Source organism: Vicugna pacos, chromosome 8 (genome assembly GCF_048564905.1).
Source record: "Vicugna pacos chromosome 8, VicPac4, whole genome shotgun sequence".
NCBI lineage: Eukaryota > Metazoa > Chordata > Mammalia > Artiodactyla > Camelidae > Vicugna > Vicugna pacos.
Genome location: NC_132994.1, coordinates 50,986,889 through 51,008,145, shown reverse-complemented (window position 1 = coordinate 51,008,145; position 21,257 = coordinate 50,986,889). Strand labels below are relative to the sequence as shown.

The 21,257-nt window shown below is 37.8% G+C and overlaps 1 protein-coding gene across 1 annotated transcript in view; it reads right to left on the bottom strand.

The window, feature by feature from the left end:
* The window catches only part of ENPP1 (ectonucleotide pyrophosphatase/phosphodiesterase 1), a 60,255-nt gene that overhangs the window by 30,022 nt on the left and 8,976 nt on the right, over positions 1 to 21,257 (bottom strand). Inside the window, exons 2-4 of the mRNA XM_072965877.1 lie at positions 3,712 to 3,784; positions 1,152 to 1,268; positions 272 to 397 (exon numbers count right to left, since the gene is read on the bottom strand). Coding sequence (XP_072821978.1) covers positions 272 to 397; positions 1,152 to 1,268; positions 3,712 to 3,784 — 316 coding nt within the window. The remainder of the gene's footprint in view (positions 1 to 271; positions 398 to 1,151; positions 1,269 to 3,711; positions 3,785 to 21,257) is intronic.

Sequence of the window (21,257 nt, the reverse complement as noted above, 5' to 3'; positions counted from 1 at the left end):
GAGTGGGTGACTACAGATAAAAGGAAATTGGCCACGCATAGATAATAATCATTATGCTGGGTGACGTGCACTCGCTTCATTAAAACTCTCTCCTCAGGTATATGTGTTTGAAATTTTCTTTAATAAAATGTTCTAAAAATATCTTTTCAGCCAATATTGTTGATCAATAACCATGACTTCTAACATGAAAAATAAACCTGTGCTACGCCCAGCTAAGCCCTAGGAAGACACCAGCTCGCTGGAGAAGCGGGCGAGCGCAGGCGATCCTGACCTCGGCACACAGGGCTGTAGTTGATGCAGCAGTCGCCCTTGTCCCTGCAGTCATCCGAGCAGGAGCAGAGGCTTCGGGACAACCTTTTCTCACCACACCTGAATTTGCTGCAAGTCCATATATGTTCTAGAAACAGATATCAACATGACACATTGTAGGACCCAAATTCAACGTGTCCAAAGTGAACACAGAATTGTCTCCTGGAGCCTGATCTATGAGAGACAATGGACTGCTCCCTACCTCTCAGTTACCCGTAGCATCCCCACCACCGTGCTCAGTCTGAACTAACAGCGTGAAAACAGGCAGGCAAGGCAGCAATTCACTAAAACCCCAGAACCCCATTATTTAAGAATGTAAACAAATAGTAGTAGTAGTAGTAGTAGTAGTAGTAGTAGTGTTAGTATTAGTATTATTATTATACAATTTGCATGTAGATCTTGGCTTCTTCCATCAGCCATTGTCACAGTTCTTAAAACTTAATCTAAATCTGGTTCACTTCCATTTAAATATGTCATATGTAGAGAGGACCAAATCAAACTGAGACACTTTCCGTAGTTTGATAGTTTTATTTTAAAATTGAAGTGGACATCTAAGAACTCTTGCTTTAATACACCCATAATGGAAATAGTCATATATTTCAAGCAGCCTTTAGAACTTAGGCTTTCAGCATATATTAAAGACAGGCACAGTTTTCCAATTCATAAAATTTTTAACAAAAGCTAAATACGGGAATTTTTTTCTCTAAGGGAATATAAAGGCCAATTTTTTTAAAAAAATCTCAAATGAGTTAGGTAAGTCACATACCTTAGAGATGCAGAACTTTCCTTTCATCTTTTACTAAGACCCATGACCCCATCTTTTTTTCCCTGGACACTTTTACCTGGTTCTATACATGTCTCCTGGTAATCTAGACAGCAGTTTCCAAGGTCAACGCAAGCAATATCACAGCGACAGTTCCCAAACGTTCTCTCAAAACAGCGACCTTTGCAACTTTTAACTGAAAATATTGAATGAGTTAGATGTTTCTAATCATTATATAATTACAAAGCAAACAACAACCAATATACTTAAGTTAGGTATAAAGTAGGTTCAAATACTGTTTTAGAAAACACAAATGGGCTGGTCAATAAAGTTAATCAAGACTTTTCACAAACACACATACCAAGTGATGCAAACATGAGGCAATAACCTTTTGTGTAGAGTTTGCAATTTTATCTCTTGCCATAGGAAAAAAGATATAACTTTTTTCTTTTATATATTATAAACCCTCCCGTGGCTAATAAAAGTCAGACACTTATGGGATAGTAAAGAAATGAAAAATGAGAAGAGCTTGTTCTGAATATCTTATGCCATGAAAATGTTGGCTTAAACAACCAAGGAGTTCTCTAAAATTTCACAATGTGAAAAAAGATTTTAAAAAAGTTATTATCTATGAATATTTCAGAAAAAGAGAGAATAGCTGACTTACCTCACTCTCAGTCTGGTGTAAAGAAGTAGTAATGTGTTTGTGAAGAACACGTTCTGCAGGACTGCCTCTCCCACCATCACCTAAAACACCCACTGCACTTTCAGACCCAGCTTAACACCCTCTTAGAAGCTTTCCCAAACTCCCCAGGCTAGATCCTTTTTCCATTTTTTAAGCTTTATAAAATCTGTCCTTCCTCTTTGTCTCTTAATTCCATTTGTAACTAGATTATTTGGTTAACACCCCAGTCTCACACTAGACCACAAACTTCTTAAGAACAAAGACCACATCTGGATGTTGCCCAGCACACTGTATCCCTGGTACCCAGCAAGATCCTTGACTATGGTTGGTACCACTAAGTTTTTGTTAAATGGATAAATGTCAGCTATGGAAGGAAAATACTTTTCATTAAAAACAATTTTATACTGTAACTCCTTACTAGTTATCTGGAATAAGCTAGATTTTTATTAGATTACTAAAAAAAAAATCGGGACGGCAAGGAAAAAAAAATCCCTTATAAAATAATGAAAGTTCAACAGAAAAAAGGAATAATCCTGATTCTTGATTTTAATGGTCTCCTGACCCAAGATCACACTGTTACAGAATTTAACTCCCATTTGACACTGGGAAACTAGGCAATTTTAAGGACATGAAATAATAATAATAGTTTCTAGGGTCAAAAATACTAACTTTCCTGACACAAGGGGAAAAATGCTATTAAAATAATAGCTATTACTTAGAGCTCGTTAATATGCTCCCAATAATTTTAAAAATACTATGCATTCTACGTTGAGTTCACATTAAAATTGCTGTTTTCAATCATTCAGTTTTATTTTCATGTGTCAAACTAAACTCAAGGTGAATGACTCTGTGGCCACAGGCTACACAGGAACACTGAAGTCTGCAGCTTCTTAGTTTTATTAAATTTTGACATACATTTGCTCAATAGTTGGTGAATAAATACATAAAATTACTACATTCCATTCATTTCAACAGTAAATGACAGCTTAACAATCACTAAAAATTTATAAATGACTAATATTACAATTACAGAATAGTTGAAAGGAAGCATTTGTTCAATTTTCAAAACTGAATTCCCCAGGAAGACCATCAATGATTTTAAAGGGGAAAGAGTAAAAACCACCTTAGAGCCAAAATAATGACGGCTACAATGTACTGTGATCAGTTTTATCATTTATAGCAGTCTTGTCAATGCTGGCTAGAGATCTGCACCCAAGATAAAGAAAAATATATGTCTAGAATCTTGAACATATCACTACTGCTTTGAAATCTTTGCAATTTTAAAAGACTTACAAGCACGTAAGGATAAGTTTCTGATAAGCCCCAGTAACCTCCAGGGCTGCTTCAGTAACTCCTTAAGGAGAAAAAATGTCTTGGGGGTCCCTGGAGGAAGTCAGGGAGAGGGGCTCTGGGAGCACGGCACCAGAAGCTGTCAGCCACATCTGATTTTGTGTCTTTGTTCTTAATTTCTTTTTCGTTGTTTTGAGGTTTTTCTGCTTTTTTTTGTTTGTTTGTTTGTTTTTGGTCATAGGGTCTCTTCGTTGTTTTGGGATAAAGTTTTGCAAATAAATAAAATATTATATGGCTAAAATAACAAAAGAGCTTCAAGTTAGGGAGGGTATAGCTCAGTGGTAGATACATGATTATTAGCATGTACAAGGGCCCGGGTTCAATCCCCAGTACCTCCATTAAAAATAAACAAACAAACAAATCTAATTACCTCCCCTACCAAAAAATAAAACAAATCAAAAAAATAAAAGTTTCGAGAAGAAGGCTCAAACCAGGATCAAATTTGTAATATCTACAGACTATCTGTGGAATTAGGACATGACACTTATTTCAACCACATTCTGGAGAAGGCTATATGTTACCCCACCATAAAGACAACACACACACACACAGACACATACACACCCACCCACCCACACACACACACACTTACTGTACTAATTACCTTCTTTGGCACAGCTGGGTTTCAACCCAAATATACAACCAAGGATTGTTGTTAACACACAGACTGACAATACCTGTGGGGAGAAAAAAGAAAATGATATAGCTTCAAAAAACCTCTTATTTCTTCTAATACTTCTCAACATTTTGGTGTAGCTTTGTTTCCTGATCTGGGTGCCGGTCAGACGATGTGTGCACTACGTAGAAATTAAAACTGCTTCATGTACTTTTCTGTGTGCATGTTATACTTCAGCCAAAAGTTTACTTAAATATTATCAAATGAATCTATATCATCCAAGATTAATGTTGTCAGAAATTTTCAAGTTGATGTAAATGAATCCAGTCTAAAAACCTATAATAATTAAGGGATAGAAGAGGAAAATCTACTTAGAGATTCAATTTTCTATTTGTTAATCCACAAAAGTCAAGATAAGAATATCAGATGCTGCTTTGAACAGTTGAATTACACAAACTTAACACTATCCTCATATGCACTGTGACAGCTTTTGAGAATGTGTAGGGTCAAGTGACTACATCCTGGACCCAAATGCTACCACAAACTGGTTGTGTAAAGATTTGGGGCAAATCACTTAAACATTCCAGACATCACTTTTACTCACTTACAAAATTAAAAGGCTGGACTACATGGATCTCTAAAAATCTTTCCAGCTCTAACATTTTGCCACTTTCTTACGGCCTTTGACATTTAAAAAAAAAGTGGCGACCCCATACAACTTCTACGAACAATGACAGAAGTTTTATTTGTGAGTTAGAAGAAAAAGGAGCAGAATAACCTGTAAAATGTCCTCAATATTTTCCAGCGGAATGGAGCTCCCTTGGCAGCTCTCTGGAACGTTACATTTCAATGAAATATGCACTGAGCACCCACTCTGTGTGAAGACTATGTTATGCATGGAAGGAAAGAGTAAGAGGTACCTCGGGAAGCTTCTCTTTGTGTGGGAAATGGCCAAAACAACAGCATAAATGGCTTGTATTTGGCAGGCTCTAGGAACTGACTGCAGAGTCCTGTACTTGTTTCAAGGGGAATGGTTGGGGTGGTTGGGAAGAGGGAGATCAGAAAACATTTCAAAGAGAAAGTCTTCGGGCTGGGCTCTGAAAGGGGGAAATGATGGTGTGACGCTGCCAGGCAGAGCTGAGAGAAGGGAAGAGAGGACAGAGCAGAGCAAAATTCCAGGGACAAGCTTGTAGGAAGGATGGCAAGATGAATAAAAGGCAACCTATTTTGGTGGGAACCAAGCATATGAAAAGAGGAATGGATGCCATATAGAGGTGGAGAGGTATTTCCCAAAAGCCAAGATGAAGAGATAAGTGAGACAGGGGCAATGGGACAGGGTGGCTGGCGGCTGGAGGCCTTTACGTTCTATGAACTCTTTCTCCCAAATAAAACATCTTAAGCATTGACCATAAGCGAGTCCCTAGATGAGGGACTGGATATTCAGTAATAAGGGAGGCGTGACCTCAGTCCTTAGGATGCCTACTGTCAAGGCAGAGCAGAACTGCAGAGCTAAAGAGGAAGTGGATGGTTAGTAAACTGAGGAAGCAGGTCTAACTTATTTCAAAAGAGAAAGAGGGTAAAGGAAAGATGAGCCAGAGTACAGTGGGTCTAAAATGCAACAGGGTCTAGGTAAGGCTCTTCTCTAGCAGATCAGAAAACTAAATGTACGTATGTCCAGTGAACTAAAGAGCCATCAGAAGGAGAACTTAAAGAAGCAAACAAAGGCACACAGAATAAGGTATCAGAAGACAGTACTAATGGATTTCTCCTAAGCCTTCGATGGTGGTGTAAACTGACACAAGATTATGGAAGGCTAACTTTAAAGTATCTATCAACAATATCAAAAACTCTCTTACTATAAATATATAGGGAAATGAAAACCATAGTAAAACTACTCTGTATTTAGTATCCTGTAATTTAAACTATGCAGAATCAAAGTTTTATTTCTTTGAAATAAACCTATCAAGAATAGTTTGAACAGTGCTTTATTTATGTCTCATCATGTAACTTACAATACAGAGTGAGAATCTTTTAAATGCCTTGGCGAATGGTCACATTCCTTTCTCAGCTTAGATCCATTTCCAGGGCTTTAACTTTTGCACTTTCAGTGTCATGAACTATCTCCAAGAATTCTTTTAATATGAACTTTGTGTCACTGTCACTTCCTCTGGGACATCTTCATCCTTTTCATCACAGCCATGCGTCCCATGTCAATAAATTCGCTGTCACTAAGTTCCCTTGGCTGTGTATCTATAGAGTCTGCTGAACAGTGGCAGTGTTAGCATTCCCACGTCAGTTATTTCTTCCATAACTCCATTTACCTTTGATGTGAATTTCACATCCAGCATTATTATTTTTTAACTTGACTTTCATTTTTATAGGCCAATTCTCTCTTTCAATTTTATTTAAAAAATAAAATCTGCGAGGTAACCATAGAAAGTTGGAAGCAGTTGATGATGGATCTCTTCAATCTTCTTGGGCAGATAAGAAGCATCTGCTGGGAGTGAGGAGGTCGAGGTGGGACTCTGAAGTAACGGGGTCTCAGGACAGCCCACATGAAGGATGGCAGCAAATCAGTGGGGACAATGGAGACAGAGCCAAGAGAAGAGTAACAAGACCCTCAAGCTCCAGGAGCCCAGCTTAACTGAGATCATGGATGTAATGGACCCAGTGGCCTGGAATTCCAGGAGTGGGAGTGGGGCAATGGGATAAAAAGATAACATGGCGTGGGGAGAAGGGGAGGTAGTGAAAACAGAAAAGGAGATAAGAGAGGTGTGGCTGCAAAGGCTGAACAGGGTTAGCACCATGTACACATGGGTATCTGAATGGAGAACTGGGAGAAGAGACGACCTGAGTGAGTGAAGAAATGAGAATGAGGGAAGGAATGAGGAAGGAAGAACAGAAGTTATGAGCCCTGAAGGGAATTTCAGAATCTGAGTTCTCAGAAGTGGAGCAGTTTGGAAAGAAGGTGAAACAAGAAGCAGAAACCTGAAATTGGCATAAGGTGCTTGCTGGAAGTAAGACGGCATGAAAGTTCTAGTACTTGTACTACTAATCACAGTTAACCTCTTACCAATAAATGAAAATCACAGTAAAAAAAAATTATTTACATGCTGAAATTTATTGACTTACAATACATATTCCCTCACTGCTGTAAAAAAGCCAGTCATGAAGAAGTATTACCAATAACTTTACTCTTCTAACTAAATATGAAACAGGACTTAATGGTTCTGTTACAAATAAGACTCATTTTGAGGAAAACCGTGAAAAGACTTGATGGGAAGCAAGCATTTAAATCATAAGCATGAGTTTAAAATCTACATGGTATATGCAGGTCTTCACTTTTTTGTTAAGCTGCAGGAGAGGCATGCTGACTTTTTTAAATTACCTCTTCATTACTAAAAGATGTTATTTAGATTTCTCTTTAATAAGACAATGCATATAGCATGAAACTGAAACTAAAGTATGACCATAGAAACAATCATTTTAACATCAATAGTCGTATCTGTAAAAGATGAAATTTAGATTACTTACTATTTTGTTATGCAACACCCTCTCAGAATAGTTTATTAGGAAATTTCTCTCCAACAATTTTCAGAGAGGTGAAATCTAATTCAATTTGAATTTTCTTCTCAAAGTGGTTTAATCCAACAACATCAAAATCCACCATCCTTTTTTACCTCTAAAACAATTCAGGTAGTTTTCATGTTTTGATATTTTCTTAGAAACTATAGATAAAATATTTTATCTTAGAAAACACAAAGCTTGGATACATATAAGCAAAAGTTGTGTTGTTGGAATGGTTTGCTTCTATGTAAGAAGAATATTTATCTGGAGTTTCCTGCTTGTTTAGTTAGAGTTCCTGAATCATTTCTTGGATTTTTAGTGAACCAAAAGAAACAGATATAAAGAAATCAGTTAATTTTTTTCTCACCAATTCCCTCAAATACAGCACATCACCACAATGTGTATTATTCTTTCTTTATCAAGTATTCATTCAAATGTGTGTTTACTTCGTGAAATCACCTTGCTAAAGGCCACAGATGCAAATGAAAGCAGTTCCTACCCTGACAGAGAAATAAAGCACGTGGACACTAAATGAATAATGACAATGGAACTGGACAAGAGTTCCAGTAGAAATATGCACAAAAATGTTAACATGCTAATAGCACAGCGGAGAGAAGGAAAGGAGAGAATGGCTACAAAAGGCTTGACAGAGAGCTGGAGAAAAAAGGAATTCCCCGTCAATCCATAAACAAATGTTTGAGTGCCTGCAATACGCATTGTGGACAAGAAGAAAAATAAAACTGAAAAAGATTTTGTGGTGAAACCCCTAATCTAGGTTTATAATCTCCTCAAGGCAACAACTCTATAATCTGTTGACGATAAAGATACGAGATAGTGAGAAGCAACCTAAGAATTAAACTACACAGTGGCAATGTGTCATCCAGGCCATGCAGCCCAGGCACCAGGTGTATCAACTGTTTTTTAACCATACAGGCTAGTTGTGTTTTAGCCACAGGATGCCACAAAGGCCTGGGGCACACCAGACTGAACCGGCTAGATCCAAGATGGCCAACAAAGTAGGCTAAAGGTCCTCATTTTCTCTGCCTTGATTTATCTCTGTGTTTCCATACCAACTCCTGAGAGCTGAAGGACACTTGCCCTGACTCATCTCTGTGTTTCTTTCAAAAGTACCTGGTGTTTGGCAGAGATGCTTTCCGGCTTTGAGAGGTATACAGCAGTCAGCTGCCCTGAACCAGCTCTGACCTGACACAGAAACGCACCAGCCCAGACGAGACCTAGATCTCCGCCCAAAGTGGGGATTTATATTCTGCTGGCATAATTTGTGCTGTGTGCAAAGGAGTGTGGAAAACTCTGTGTGTGCCTGCCCTGCCTCTGGAAATCAGCACCCCTTTTCTGGAGCATGATGACCTGTCTGCCTCCTGACCTTTAAAATTCCCTTAGTCCTCTCTGCTGGGGGAGGAGGTGCTTTCGGAGCATAAGCTCCCCCCTTCTGTCCTCTGGCCATTGAATTAAAGCATGTGTTGCTTGCACCAAACTCAGTTTCCTTATCAGCAGCAAGAGCCTAAGTGGGAAAGAACTCGCTGACTGAGCCAGGGGGCCTGGTGTCTAATTTGGTACCAAATACATGGCACTCTGTGCAAAGCCAGGGAAATACAGAAAATAACACATCTGGGAAAGAGCGGATAACAATGATGGCAGTAAGAGCCATCCTTTCTACAGCACATTAATAGCCTGCCCTTCTGTAGTACTTACTATGTGCTAGGCATTTTTCCAAGAATTTTATTTCAAATCATTTAATCCTCACAATAACACTGTAAGATAGACTATCATATTTACCCAGTTTAAGGAAACTGAGCTGCAGAGAAGTTAGCAACTTGTCAAGGATCACAGAGCTGGTAAGTAGCAGGGGCAAGAGCTGAATGTACAGTCGGGTTATAAAGGCAGTGGGCAGTAGAAGGGTCCGGGAGTGGCTGAAAGGTGGCTGTGGCCTCAGGGGCGGTCAGTGAGCAGCTGCTGAGGCCTTTAAACATGGAAGTGACATTACTGGATTTATAAATTCTATAAAGATCCTTTGGCGGCACTGTGGAAAACTGTGGTACAAGTTACTCACTTGCCTGTCTTCTCTCTGGAGATGCTCTGTCCTCCTCCAGGTCCCCTCACCCTCAATGATGGCAGCCCTGACTCTGCCCCAGGACACTTGTTTATTGTCTGTCTCTGACTGGACTGTGTGCTCCCGGGAGGCACAGATTTATTTACTCATTCCTCCATTTCCCGGGTCTAGCACAGTGCCAAGCACACAGCAGACATTCAACAAAAAACTGTTGACCTGAAAATCAGTAAACTGACTTCATTAAACATAATTTGGAGGAAAACTACACCTCCCTCTTTTTTCATCTGAGTCAACAAAGTCAGTTTGTTAAGTGTCTTTGTGTCGCTTTATACAACGGTGCCTAAAATGAATATGTGAATTTTTTTTTTTTTTTTTTAGGAAATGGTGCTGCTGGATTTGGTATTCAAATGTGACAGATGAAACCAAAGACATCCATCTGATGTGAAGATGGCTTAGCTGACCACACTATCAGTCCTCTGACCTTTGGCCAAAGCTGCAAGCTTTCTGGAAATGAGTCTGTGAGAATTCAGACCTATGCACAGCCGGAGTCTTGAGGGGATTTTCTTTCCTAAAGAATGAGGGTTAGATCCTAGGGCAATAAGTCCAGGGCCAAGAAACTACCCCCCAGAGACTCAAAGGGATGTCATGCAGGAAGATAACTCCATGTTCCTGAAGAACTTTGAAGCATTACAAAGTTCAGAGTAGAAGTGAGAGCACTGCTGAGTGGATTGAGGAGCTCTTTCAAGACAAGGTTCTAACTTTTGCTTAGCCTCTTAGACACTTAGTATCTTTAGTTACATTTGACTTAACTGAAGATTCTCCCAAATGGCAGTGAACGTTTATGTGAAGCAATTTCTATAACTGGTCAAATGAAAATGGGGGAAGGGGAAACTACACAGTGGTCAAGCCATCGCTGAGGGGCAAACCTCACACTCGACCTCTCAGGGAAACTGAAGACACTGACATCTGCCTGGTAGAAAGGGTTTCCGGTTCAAAGGGGCTCTGTTCATTCAATTTTTTCAGTACTCAACAAATATTTCCTGAGAGCCTACTGCATGTCCAGATGGGTCTCGTGCTGGGTATACACCAGGGAACAAAATGATTTTAGTGCTTTTGTGGCACTTACATTCTTGTGACTTCTAGACAAACATCAGCTGTGTGACTTAGGAATGTTTCATACCCTGGCTAGATACTTTTTTCTTTTATCTATAACGTGAAAATACCCACCTCACAAAATTGGCACAAGTCTTGGGCATAATGTACAGGAAGTGCCCAGATTGGTGACAGGGCCACTGAGGTGTTCCTTAAACAACAGTTCCTACTAGGAACATGCAGCTCACTTAGAGGGCTGAGCCATTACAGAGTCTTCCACAGGGACAATGTAACCCTAATCAATGTTCCATCAAACCCCGCAGCATTCTTCCTTATTTGCTGTTAAAAGAAACACCATGAACTATTCTATTAACATTATCTTCTCTCTCGCTTTTTCTTTTTTTTTTTTTTTTTTTTGGTTATAATTCTACAGTCATCTGTTTTCAACAGTAGTTGAAGACCATGCAGCGGTAAAGAAATATGTCAAAATGATGTAATAGAGAGAGAAGAAAAGCAAATTATTACTTTGCAGGGAATGGTGGTACTGGTAATTTTAATTATAACTACACTGCAGCTCTCCAACCCATGACACTGAAAAAGGGATCCAGGTAAGCACCAATTTGTGTACTAGAGATTATTACAGATTCATGTCTGCACACTTAACAAAAAATAGCTGAAACAAACACCTTAAATTATCCATATTCTTTAGCTCAAAATTTACACTTCCTACACTTTATCCTAAGGCAAAAAAAATTAGGTACAAATATTTAGGTACAAATATATACATGCAGTACTGCTTATAGCAAAAAAAAAGACATATATACAATGTTGAACAATAGAAAAATAGCTAAAGAAAATATGGAATATGGATATAATACAATTGAGTATTATACAGCTATTAACAGTGATAATTTAGAAGAATATATATGGACGTTGGGAAAGACATGCTGTTGAGTATGAATTGAAAATTACACAACAGAATGGGAAATGTGATCCTAATTTTATGTTATCCATAATACAGATTTTATAAATTTATCTCTGGGTGATGAGCTTTCAGTGATTCTTGTCATCTTCTTGGTACTTTGTTTTCCAACATTTCCACAATGAACCCAAATACTTTTAGAATCAGTATACTGGAGAACTAAGGGGGCTAGCATGGGTATGAGAGGCCCAGAGTGAAGTTTACCTCATGGGCACATCAGGGATCTTCAGCACAACAGGAAGCTTCTCCCTGTCCACTTATTCTAAGCAAACTGTAATCAACAAATTCTGCCTCCATTCAACCTACCTAATCCCTCATTCTTAAACACCAATGAGACACCATGATTCACCAGTCATTTGAGGTAAACCTACAACATGAGATCAACAGAAAGAAAAGGTCTAAGATGAACACAAACGGGAAAAAAGGGAGGCGAAGAGAAAAACGCATTTAAAACAAACCCATCTAAACAGTATCTTCAATGGAATTCAAGAAGACACACACAAATCTTGAAATCAAAAGGTCCTAACATCATGTATCCAGAATAATAAACCAAAGGCTCGTACTTATTCACATCACTGTGATACAAATACCAGAACACTAATGATGAATGATATTAAAAAAAAAAGGATATTCTAACTTCATAAAATAAGCAGTAAAGCTGTATAAGATCAGAGTTAGTTTTTCCTTAAAGGTTTAGTAGAACTAACAGGGGAAGTTCTCTGGGCCTAGAAAGATCCATGCAAGACGTTAATTGTTTTCTGGGTCAATTTCTTCATGGGTTATAGAATTACTTAGATTTTCTCTGCTCAGTGGATACCAGTGTTTTCTATAAACATGCAAGGGAAGATATTGCCTTTAGAAGGAGAGATGTTATGACAGGAGACCACAAAAGCAAGCTTCAAAGACATATCACAGAAATTTTGGTTGACTTTCCAAGAATCCACCATCAACACATTTTTTTACAATAACAATAGAATTGCTGGTTGTATACATCATTTCCCACAGTATTTGCTTCTAGTTTATGTCAGAAATAGTACCATGAATCTGGTACATTTATTAAACTACTAACTACTTCTCATATGTAGTAAATGGGAGAAGTCAGTAGCAGGCTGAGCTTAACAGATTTTATCAAAGTGAATTCTAGTCATGAGTAAAAAGAAATATATTCACATTGAAAAACTACACACTTTTCTTTGGGATTGTTTTTTTCTCATATCTTTTCAAAAAAGAGCAGAAGAGAAATCAAATCAGAAAGGCAGCAGAGCAGTTTTGCAAGGCACAAGATATTATTAAGTTAATATTTAAATATTTAATGCAATGTTTAAATTATTATTATTTTAAATACTGGCTCTCTTAAATGTTCCTATAAATCACTCAGGGACTCTGAGCTTTTAATCCTTTCCTAAATGAGAGAGAAAGAAAGATAATCGCAGTCAGATTTTTTTTTTTAACATTCAGTTATGACACTATGTACATGAAAGAGAAGATAATGCCCCAATCTAATATAAATCTGCTAGGAGTCACTAGTAATAGAAAGTGCAGTTCAGAACAATTATTTTGAATAGGCACAGTACATACTTGGTTGAAGTAGTCTCTCAGGCAGATAGAACTATGAGATTCTTGTCTAAACTGTAATAGTCCAGGAAAGGTTTTCGGCACCTTTGATATTTAAGCAAAAAGTCATTTCATCATTTCCCTAATTTTCAATGAATTATCCTCGTAAAATAGCATTTGAAGAAAAGTCTCAAAGGAAGCTCAAATCAGTAGCCCATGAGAGTGGTGATGATAACTGAAAAATAATTTTTCAGGAGAACAGGTTAAAACGAAATGTCAAATTAAAAAGCTAGTTTAAGAAAACAGGAACAACGTTAGAACTTTACCATAAACTATAAGGAAATTATTAAAATTCTATCCATTTTTGATTAAAAGCATAATTATGGAAAATTATGGCCCTAACCTCAAAGGAACCAATAATTCTTGTGTCTTTTTATCCTAATTAGAATGTGTATTACCTTTGGAACTTTGTGATGTCAGGAAAGTGACGTCATCCACGGTCCCTTCACTGGGCTGGACTGGATATTTTATATGGTCCCTAATAAATCTAAAATACCTATGAATCTATTCTTCCCTGACATTTGATCCTGCTTTTATTTGAATCACCCCAACTCTACATCCTGCACCGTCCTCTCTTAAGGAATATGACCCCAAATACATACATGTATTAAGATTTCTTGGTTGAACATGGGCCATTAGGCCAGTCATGAGAAGTACCTGAAATACCAGCCCTGAAGCCTTACTTCCCCAGGCAAAGCAGAAAGGGGGTCAGGAACTCAACTGAGCCGTATCCTTCATGTTGTAACTTTTTCCTGGGACCCTGTGATGCCTCCAGAGAACTGATTTATCTAGGGCAGTAATTCTCCTTTCCTATCATGTTCATTTATTTTCCCCCAGTTTTATTAAGAAATAATTGACATTCATCACTATATAAGTTCCAGGCATACAGCAGGATGGTTTGATTTACATATACTGTGAAAGATTACCGCAGTAGGTTCAGCTAACATCTATCATCTCATATGGATACAATAAAAAGAAAAACATGATCATTTATTTTTGGTTCAAAAGCATGGAGGATTTTCCAGGGAAAAAAAAATATCCAGTACTCATAACTTCTGCCTCAGTGAGCAAATCACTTCCTCCAGATCTCACTGATTGCTTTCACAGACCATTTCTCTCTGAAGTTAAAGGTCAAAGGGTAAATAAAATGTCCATTTGGTAGTCTAAAGTCATGGTGTGAGCAGAGATTCTGCTTTGACGACTACCTTCGCTCCATGGCTCATACACCCTCACTGAATCTTGAGAAGCAAGCACATAATCAACAAGATCAGGAACAGAAAATACCTCAACACAAAGCAGGATCCTCCTTAAACAGCTGAGGGGTAACTCCTCAGAACAGCCTCCCGCCACTAGTTAAATTTACAAATGGACAATGTCCTTACGGGATCACAGAATTATTAAGTATCAACACTGTTCCTGGTCTGATGGCTTATTTAACTGTCTTCTGTCTTCAACAGGACTGTTAGTATAGAAAAATACATTTTTGTGACCTGTTTTTAGCTAACCTTCTCAATTACTTTAGCTTCTTCAGAAAAGCAATCTACTGAGAAAAGAAATCTTGAGGAAAGTGTTTAGTAAATTGTATTTCAACCTCTTGCCTTAGAACAAAATAAAATAACAGCTGGAGTAAATATTTAAAGGTTTAACATGAAATCACTAGAAGAAAATATGAGCAAATATTTTTTTATAATTTGAGGGTGATGAACAAATTTATAAGCATGGTGCAAAATCCAAAAATTATAATGGAACAGTTGATGCAATGGATTCCATAAAAATTAGGAATTTCTGTAAAGCCAAAAGAAAAAGAAAATCTACCACAAGCAAAAGTAAGGTGGGGGAAACTAGGATAAAGCTTTTCCAACTTTATGACAAAATGTTAATGTTTATGATAGATAAGGAGTGTATAAAAATAAAGTAGAAAAAGATAACTCAGTTTTCAAATACCAAAAGTAATAAGCCAGTTATTTAAATAAATAAAACAGCTAATAAAAACATCAGACATTCACTTTCACTAAAAATCAAAGAACTACAAATCAAAGAATCCCTTTTTTAAACCCCAGTGAAACTGATAAATGTGGAAAAAGACTGATAATAGCAAGTGCCGACAAGGACATAAGGAGACACAGGAACTTTCACACTGTCTTCACAGAAGCATAAGCTGCTCTCTGAAAGGTCATTTAGATGAATCTATCTAAATTTAAATTGTTAATATCCTCCACTCCTGCAATTCCAAATCTATTAACTTACCTGATAGAAATGTTCACATAAGCAGATAAGGATATACAGAGATACTTATTTATTGTAGAACTATTTGTAATAGCAAAAAAGTGCAAATAACCTACATTTCTGCTAATAAACAACTGAGTTAATATGTTGTGGTAAATCCAAACAATATAAAGTACTATCCAATTACTTTAAAATTATGTAAATCTATAACTGGAATATTCACTCTTAAAGCCTTCAGCCCCCATGTAAGCAATCCACCGTGAGGCTATCATGCTGGGAGTAAGCCTAAACTATTCCACGCATAGGGACCACGTGGGGAGGTGTTGAAACTCCAAGAAGTGGGAAAGAGACGCCTAGCCAGCACCTAGATGCTCCATTCCCTGCTGTTGCAACTCCAGCCACTATCCGACCACAACTGCGTAAAACTGAGAGGTTTTTGAGTCTACAGAGCTGATGACAACATGCTAAATGGAGATAAATGTATAAAGTTGGTAGTAACCAATACGGCTCCCTGAACACATAAGATAACATGCTTGCTCTTCCTTTGCTCCCAGATTTTATGCCTAAACCATTTCCAAGGTAAAACGATCAATGAAGAAATCTAAGAGTTGACTCTGCTGAAAGTGCACGACTGGCCAGCTTCATTCAGAGGTAACGACCTGGTCCTGGTTCACTTCACAAGGGAAGGGAAGCGTCTGAAAACTGCTCCACAGAGTGATATGAGGATGTGAGTGATGTGATGTGTACTTTTCTTCCTTTTGTAAATGCATGGAGAGTTTAGACACATACTTCTAATTTTCAAGTGGAGAAATGAACTTTCGATTATACTCACTATTTTTACAGTATCAAGAATATCAAGTAATAAGTCATGTACAATACAATGTACAATATTATGACTGTAATTAATAATACTGTATTATATACTTGAAAGTTGCTGAGAGTAGGTCTTAAAAGTTTTCATCACAGGAAAAAAAGAACTGTAACTATGTGTGATAATGTTTCAGACTTTCAGACTGTCTTGTAGCACCAGAAAGTAAGGGAGTACTAAACACACACACACACAAAATGATGGGTGTATATCAAAGGGACACAGAAGCCAACTCCCAATGGCCAAATCTGGAATAATTTGAGCAAACATATAAACAACATATTATTAGGTTATAATCTAAAGTACAAAATAAATATTAATGAGTTCATATAGATATAAAGAAATAATAATAGATAAATAAGTGGAGAAGAATAGACAACTCTCCAGTACAGAAGAATTCCAAATAATTTACATAGATTCTCTACCCTAGAGGTGAACAATAACTCTCTACTTTTTAAGTGTGGCCTGGGCATAGTGACTTTTTTCCAACGAGTACAGAACAGAAAGGCACAAAAGAGAGTTTCTTTGCAGTGGAGAAACCTAACAAACACAACCTCAGCCAGGTAATTAAATCTCACATCACCAAAGATGAAGTCACAGTAATAGCACAGACATAATGTGTTGAACTCTGCCTGTGGTCTGCCTCCCAAAAGTACATCATCCCAGTCTCGTCACGAGAAAAACATCAGACATTCCACAAAACACAGGACTAGTCCTCTTCAAAACTGTCAAGGTCATCAAAAAGAAGGGAAGTCTGAGAATGTCTGAGAAACTTAGCCAAGAGCAACCTAACAAGATGTGACAATGAAACTGGACATGGTATTCCTGGACGGGATACTAGAACAACAAACAAAAAGGACATCACGAAAAAACTAAGGAAACACGAATAAAATTTAGACGTTAGTTAATAAGGCTACATCAACATTGGTTCGTTAGTTGTGACAAGCGTACTGTATTGATGTAAGATGTTAATGATAGGGAAACTGGGTGTGTGGTACACGGAAACTTTCTGTAGTAGCTTTGCAGATTTTCAGTAAATCTAAAACTATTCCATAAATATAGCTTATTTTCAAAAAGAAAAGAAAAAATAGGCATGAATTCACATTATTCTATGACAAAATTTCCACTATTTAAAAATGTTGTTCTCTTTTCTTTTAATCTTTTAAAATTGCATGTACACACACAAATGAATCTATGTACATAATTGAGAAATTACTCTACAGACAATTTTGTTTCTTCTTTTAGCGTGCAATACTATTTTATAAGCATTTTTAAAATTTTATCAGTAAATCTTTTATATATATATATAAATAAATATATATATATATATATATAAATTTTTTAATGTAGGTAGAGCCCTACGTTGGGACATGGAAATATCTAAGCAATATATGGTATTAAGCGAAAAAAGTTGAACTTCCACTTCACACATTTCAGCAATATATGATTTTAAGAAATAAACAATGTGTGGACATTGCTTTTATATCTGCTCCCTGTCTGTGGTGGACCCTGTGGTTAGCTGCCTGGATTCCCCTTCAGGAAGGAAGGAATTACTCCCTTGGTTGCTGGGGGTGCCACCTGGCAGGGACTCCCTCAGATGAAGAGAGCACGTGCCCAAGGCCACCACGCCCTCGTCCCAGGAAAGCCTCCCTCTCAGCTATTCTAAAGGGGTATTTCAGTCAGAAATGCCCGTAGGGTGGGCTGAGGTCCCCACTGAGACTGCATCGCAGCTCACCTCCCCCTCTCCACAGTCCTTTTCCTTCCCTGGCCTTCCACAGCAGCTGACCTCAAGAGCCCCCCCCCCCCATAAAACCCCTGCATGCCAGTCTCCATCTCGGATTCTATTTCCCGAGAAACCCAAACTCTGACACTGCCTTCCTCCTGCGCTTCCATTTGAGAGAAATTACCTGTGACAACATCGCCCAGGCTCTCTGGCTCCAGGCAGCAGACCAGTATAAGCCAATGGGAAACACTGACAGAGACTGAAGAAGGGATAAGTCAGAATGCATCTCCCCTGTTCTGGCCACAGACAGGACCGCTGGAAGTGGCTGGACTTCTCCAGGGTCCTAGCTCCTCCAGGGAAGCCACGGCTGCCTGCTCCGGGTTTCATCAGCCTTATCCTTTGCCTTTCCTGCCTTCAAGGTGGTAGAAGCTTCCTTCTGTTACCCTTCCCTGGGTTGCCTCACTGCCACACCATCCCATTTGGCTTTCAGCTCTTCCAGCACCTTTGTAACTTGTTTTTTTATATTAAATTCTCCTGATTAAATAACCAGGTATGGACTCCGTTGTTCTGATTGGACTCTCGCCAGTACAGCAAATGATCAGACATCAGATACACGCACACAGATACACACATACACCAAGGCATAAACTAAACTAAATCTAATATAAGCAAAGAACTTTTCATTTTGAGAGTTCACTTGTTTTTAATTCTCAGTCTCCTAGATGCAAGAAATATTTTCATTAGATCTTGCTTCAGTTGGGTTCCAAGGGGGGAAAAACAAGCATTGCTAAAATAATCCTAAAAACTGTTTCTTTTGAAGCTACAATCTAGAGACATGACTCATTAAATAAAACTAGTATTAAGTGATTTTAGGAAAAAATGTTTTAAGTTTAGTTAAGCTCATGAGACAGAAACGAGAGTAAAAGTTTATTAATGGCACAGAACAGCCCTTCCCACCCTCAGGCAGAGAACAGAACAGATGGACTGAGGTGAAGCACGATGGGTTTTATCCAAATGACACGTTTTTCTTGCCTAGGCAGGTATCTTGCAGGTGTCTGTGCAGGTGGTAGGTCAGGGATGAAGGAGCACGAAAGGAGAAAGAACGTTGTGTTCAGTTAAGTTTATGCGATTTATTTCTGGGCTTTTTTTTTTTCCCTGAAATAATTCTTAAAACATAATGACTACAGTACCTTGCATTTATATTTGAAAAATGGGCTCAGTGGAAATAAACAAAAAGATAACTTCCAGAGGATTTTTGATAATTCTTCCTGAGGACAGGGAGTGGGATTAACAAGGAGATAACAATAACCCTTTACCTTCTGTAAAGACCCAACGGTTAAGTACTCAATCACAATTACACTCATTCACAATTACAGACACAGAACTTAAAATCTGGTAATGGATACATGGGTTTGTAATTTAGGAGGGACCATTATTTTATTTTATTTTATTTTATTTTATTTTATTTTATTTTATTTATTTTTTAGGAGGGACCATAATTTTAGAAATGCGTCACCATTTAAAGTATATATTTAGGCTTAAGTCAATTTAATGCATTAAGTCAATTACATGCATTCATTTGGGTAAGGAATCTTACAATTTTATTTGTGAGAACATTCATAACTTAACCTTCTTAAGCAATTCCTTTGTTCCAATAAATGTTTCTTCAACAAGGAAAATTTGTTCCATCTACATTTTCATTATTTCTTGCCAGAGGAGCTATAAAAGTAAAAAACCCTTATGCTATCACACTCTTTAATCTCTGTGCAATACAAGTTTTTAAGACAATAAAATGTACCCTCTGTCTGTGCTGTCCTATAGGGTCCCGGTGCCAGCACACCACTGTTGAGCACTTGAAAAGTGGCTAGTGTGATGAGGAACTGAATTCCCTTTTATTCTATTTAACTTTAATTAATGTAAATTTTAATTTGTATAGCTGCATGTGGACACAGACTCCCTCAAGGTGTGGATCCCAGACCAGACCCCCTCAGCAGCCAATAGGCTGGCTCCCTGCTACCTCACACAATTGTGCCAATCAAAGGAAATGAAGGGCTTAACAAAAGGTCTGGCAAAGAGTAAACTTAATAAGGGCACGTAGGAATTCAACAAACACACAGCACTTACTGAGTGATGGGCCTGCTCCGAGTGCCTGACAAACACTGACTGATAAACGGCTACACTTACACGTCGCAGGCCTTCAGGACTGCTATGAATGGACGGAGCTGTTTGTGCTAAGCCCTTGGGTGGTAACACTTTTACTCAAGTAATGAGAAATAAGGCTAAAAAAGACTGCGTTTAGGAACACACATTTTCCCACATGTGTCGTGGTAGCCTCTGGGAAATTCTGAGCAGAACCATAATGCAAGGAAGTCATTATTTTAGGAAAACTAATAACTAAAAACTAATAACTGAACCATAAGAAGAGGCAAGGGCAATGGAGATGGAGTAGAAGGATGAGTAAAACAAAAAAAAGTGTCCTAAAAATTATTTAAATTCTTGGGGAATGATTATATCTGAAGTACGAATAAAGACGCTTTCAAAAACTATCCCATGAACTAAGGTTGATAAAAATTAGTCTCAAAATCCTATTAATGAAAGTTTTATTTAAAAATTTTCTAGCAATGGTAAAATCTCATAATGGAATATAAGTGAAAAACGGAAATGGGACAGTATACATAGCATGATCCTATTTTTGTTAAAAAGAAAAAGAAGTGATACATACACATAGAAAAGTTCTGAGGGAAAAAAAACAAAATATTAATAGCAGATAATAACAAGTACCCAATCTTTATTTTCTCCTTTATACTTCTTTTTTCTTTTTGCATTTTCTGAACACTTTCTGTAATATGTAGTATCTTTATAACAAGGGGGAAAATCGTATAAGCTCTCTGTACAAAGATTTTAGATCTAGAAGAAAGCCACCTTATCCAAGCCCCTCAGTCAGAAGAAGCAAAACAACTGTCCAACGGTCACACAGCAAATCATTCTTGTGACTCCACGTTCAGGACTCTTTGTATGACCCCTCTCTCAAGACCTTTGCCTGAATCATCCCAGAAAAATTAGTGTTCTCTTTTTCTTTGAAAGTTTCCAAGAAATGGCAAAGGCATATGTCAGCATTCTTCACATTGACTTCCTTTGAGCTGATCAGTTAGGTATTTAAACAGTGTGCAAGCAGAGTTATTTCTCTGGTTAATACAAAAAGAGATAAGATCAACAGTCTATTCACAGTGCTCCTAAGCTACACCCTTCCCACTTGAATATACTTCATTCACCTATTTCCCCTGGTCTCTGGAAGATTCTAATCTAAATGGTGTGGGTGGTACTTCATAGGAAGACAGTGTGTTTGGATGATGAAGTAGTACGGAATAAACTCCATGCCAAGGACACTTAA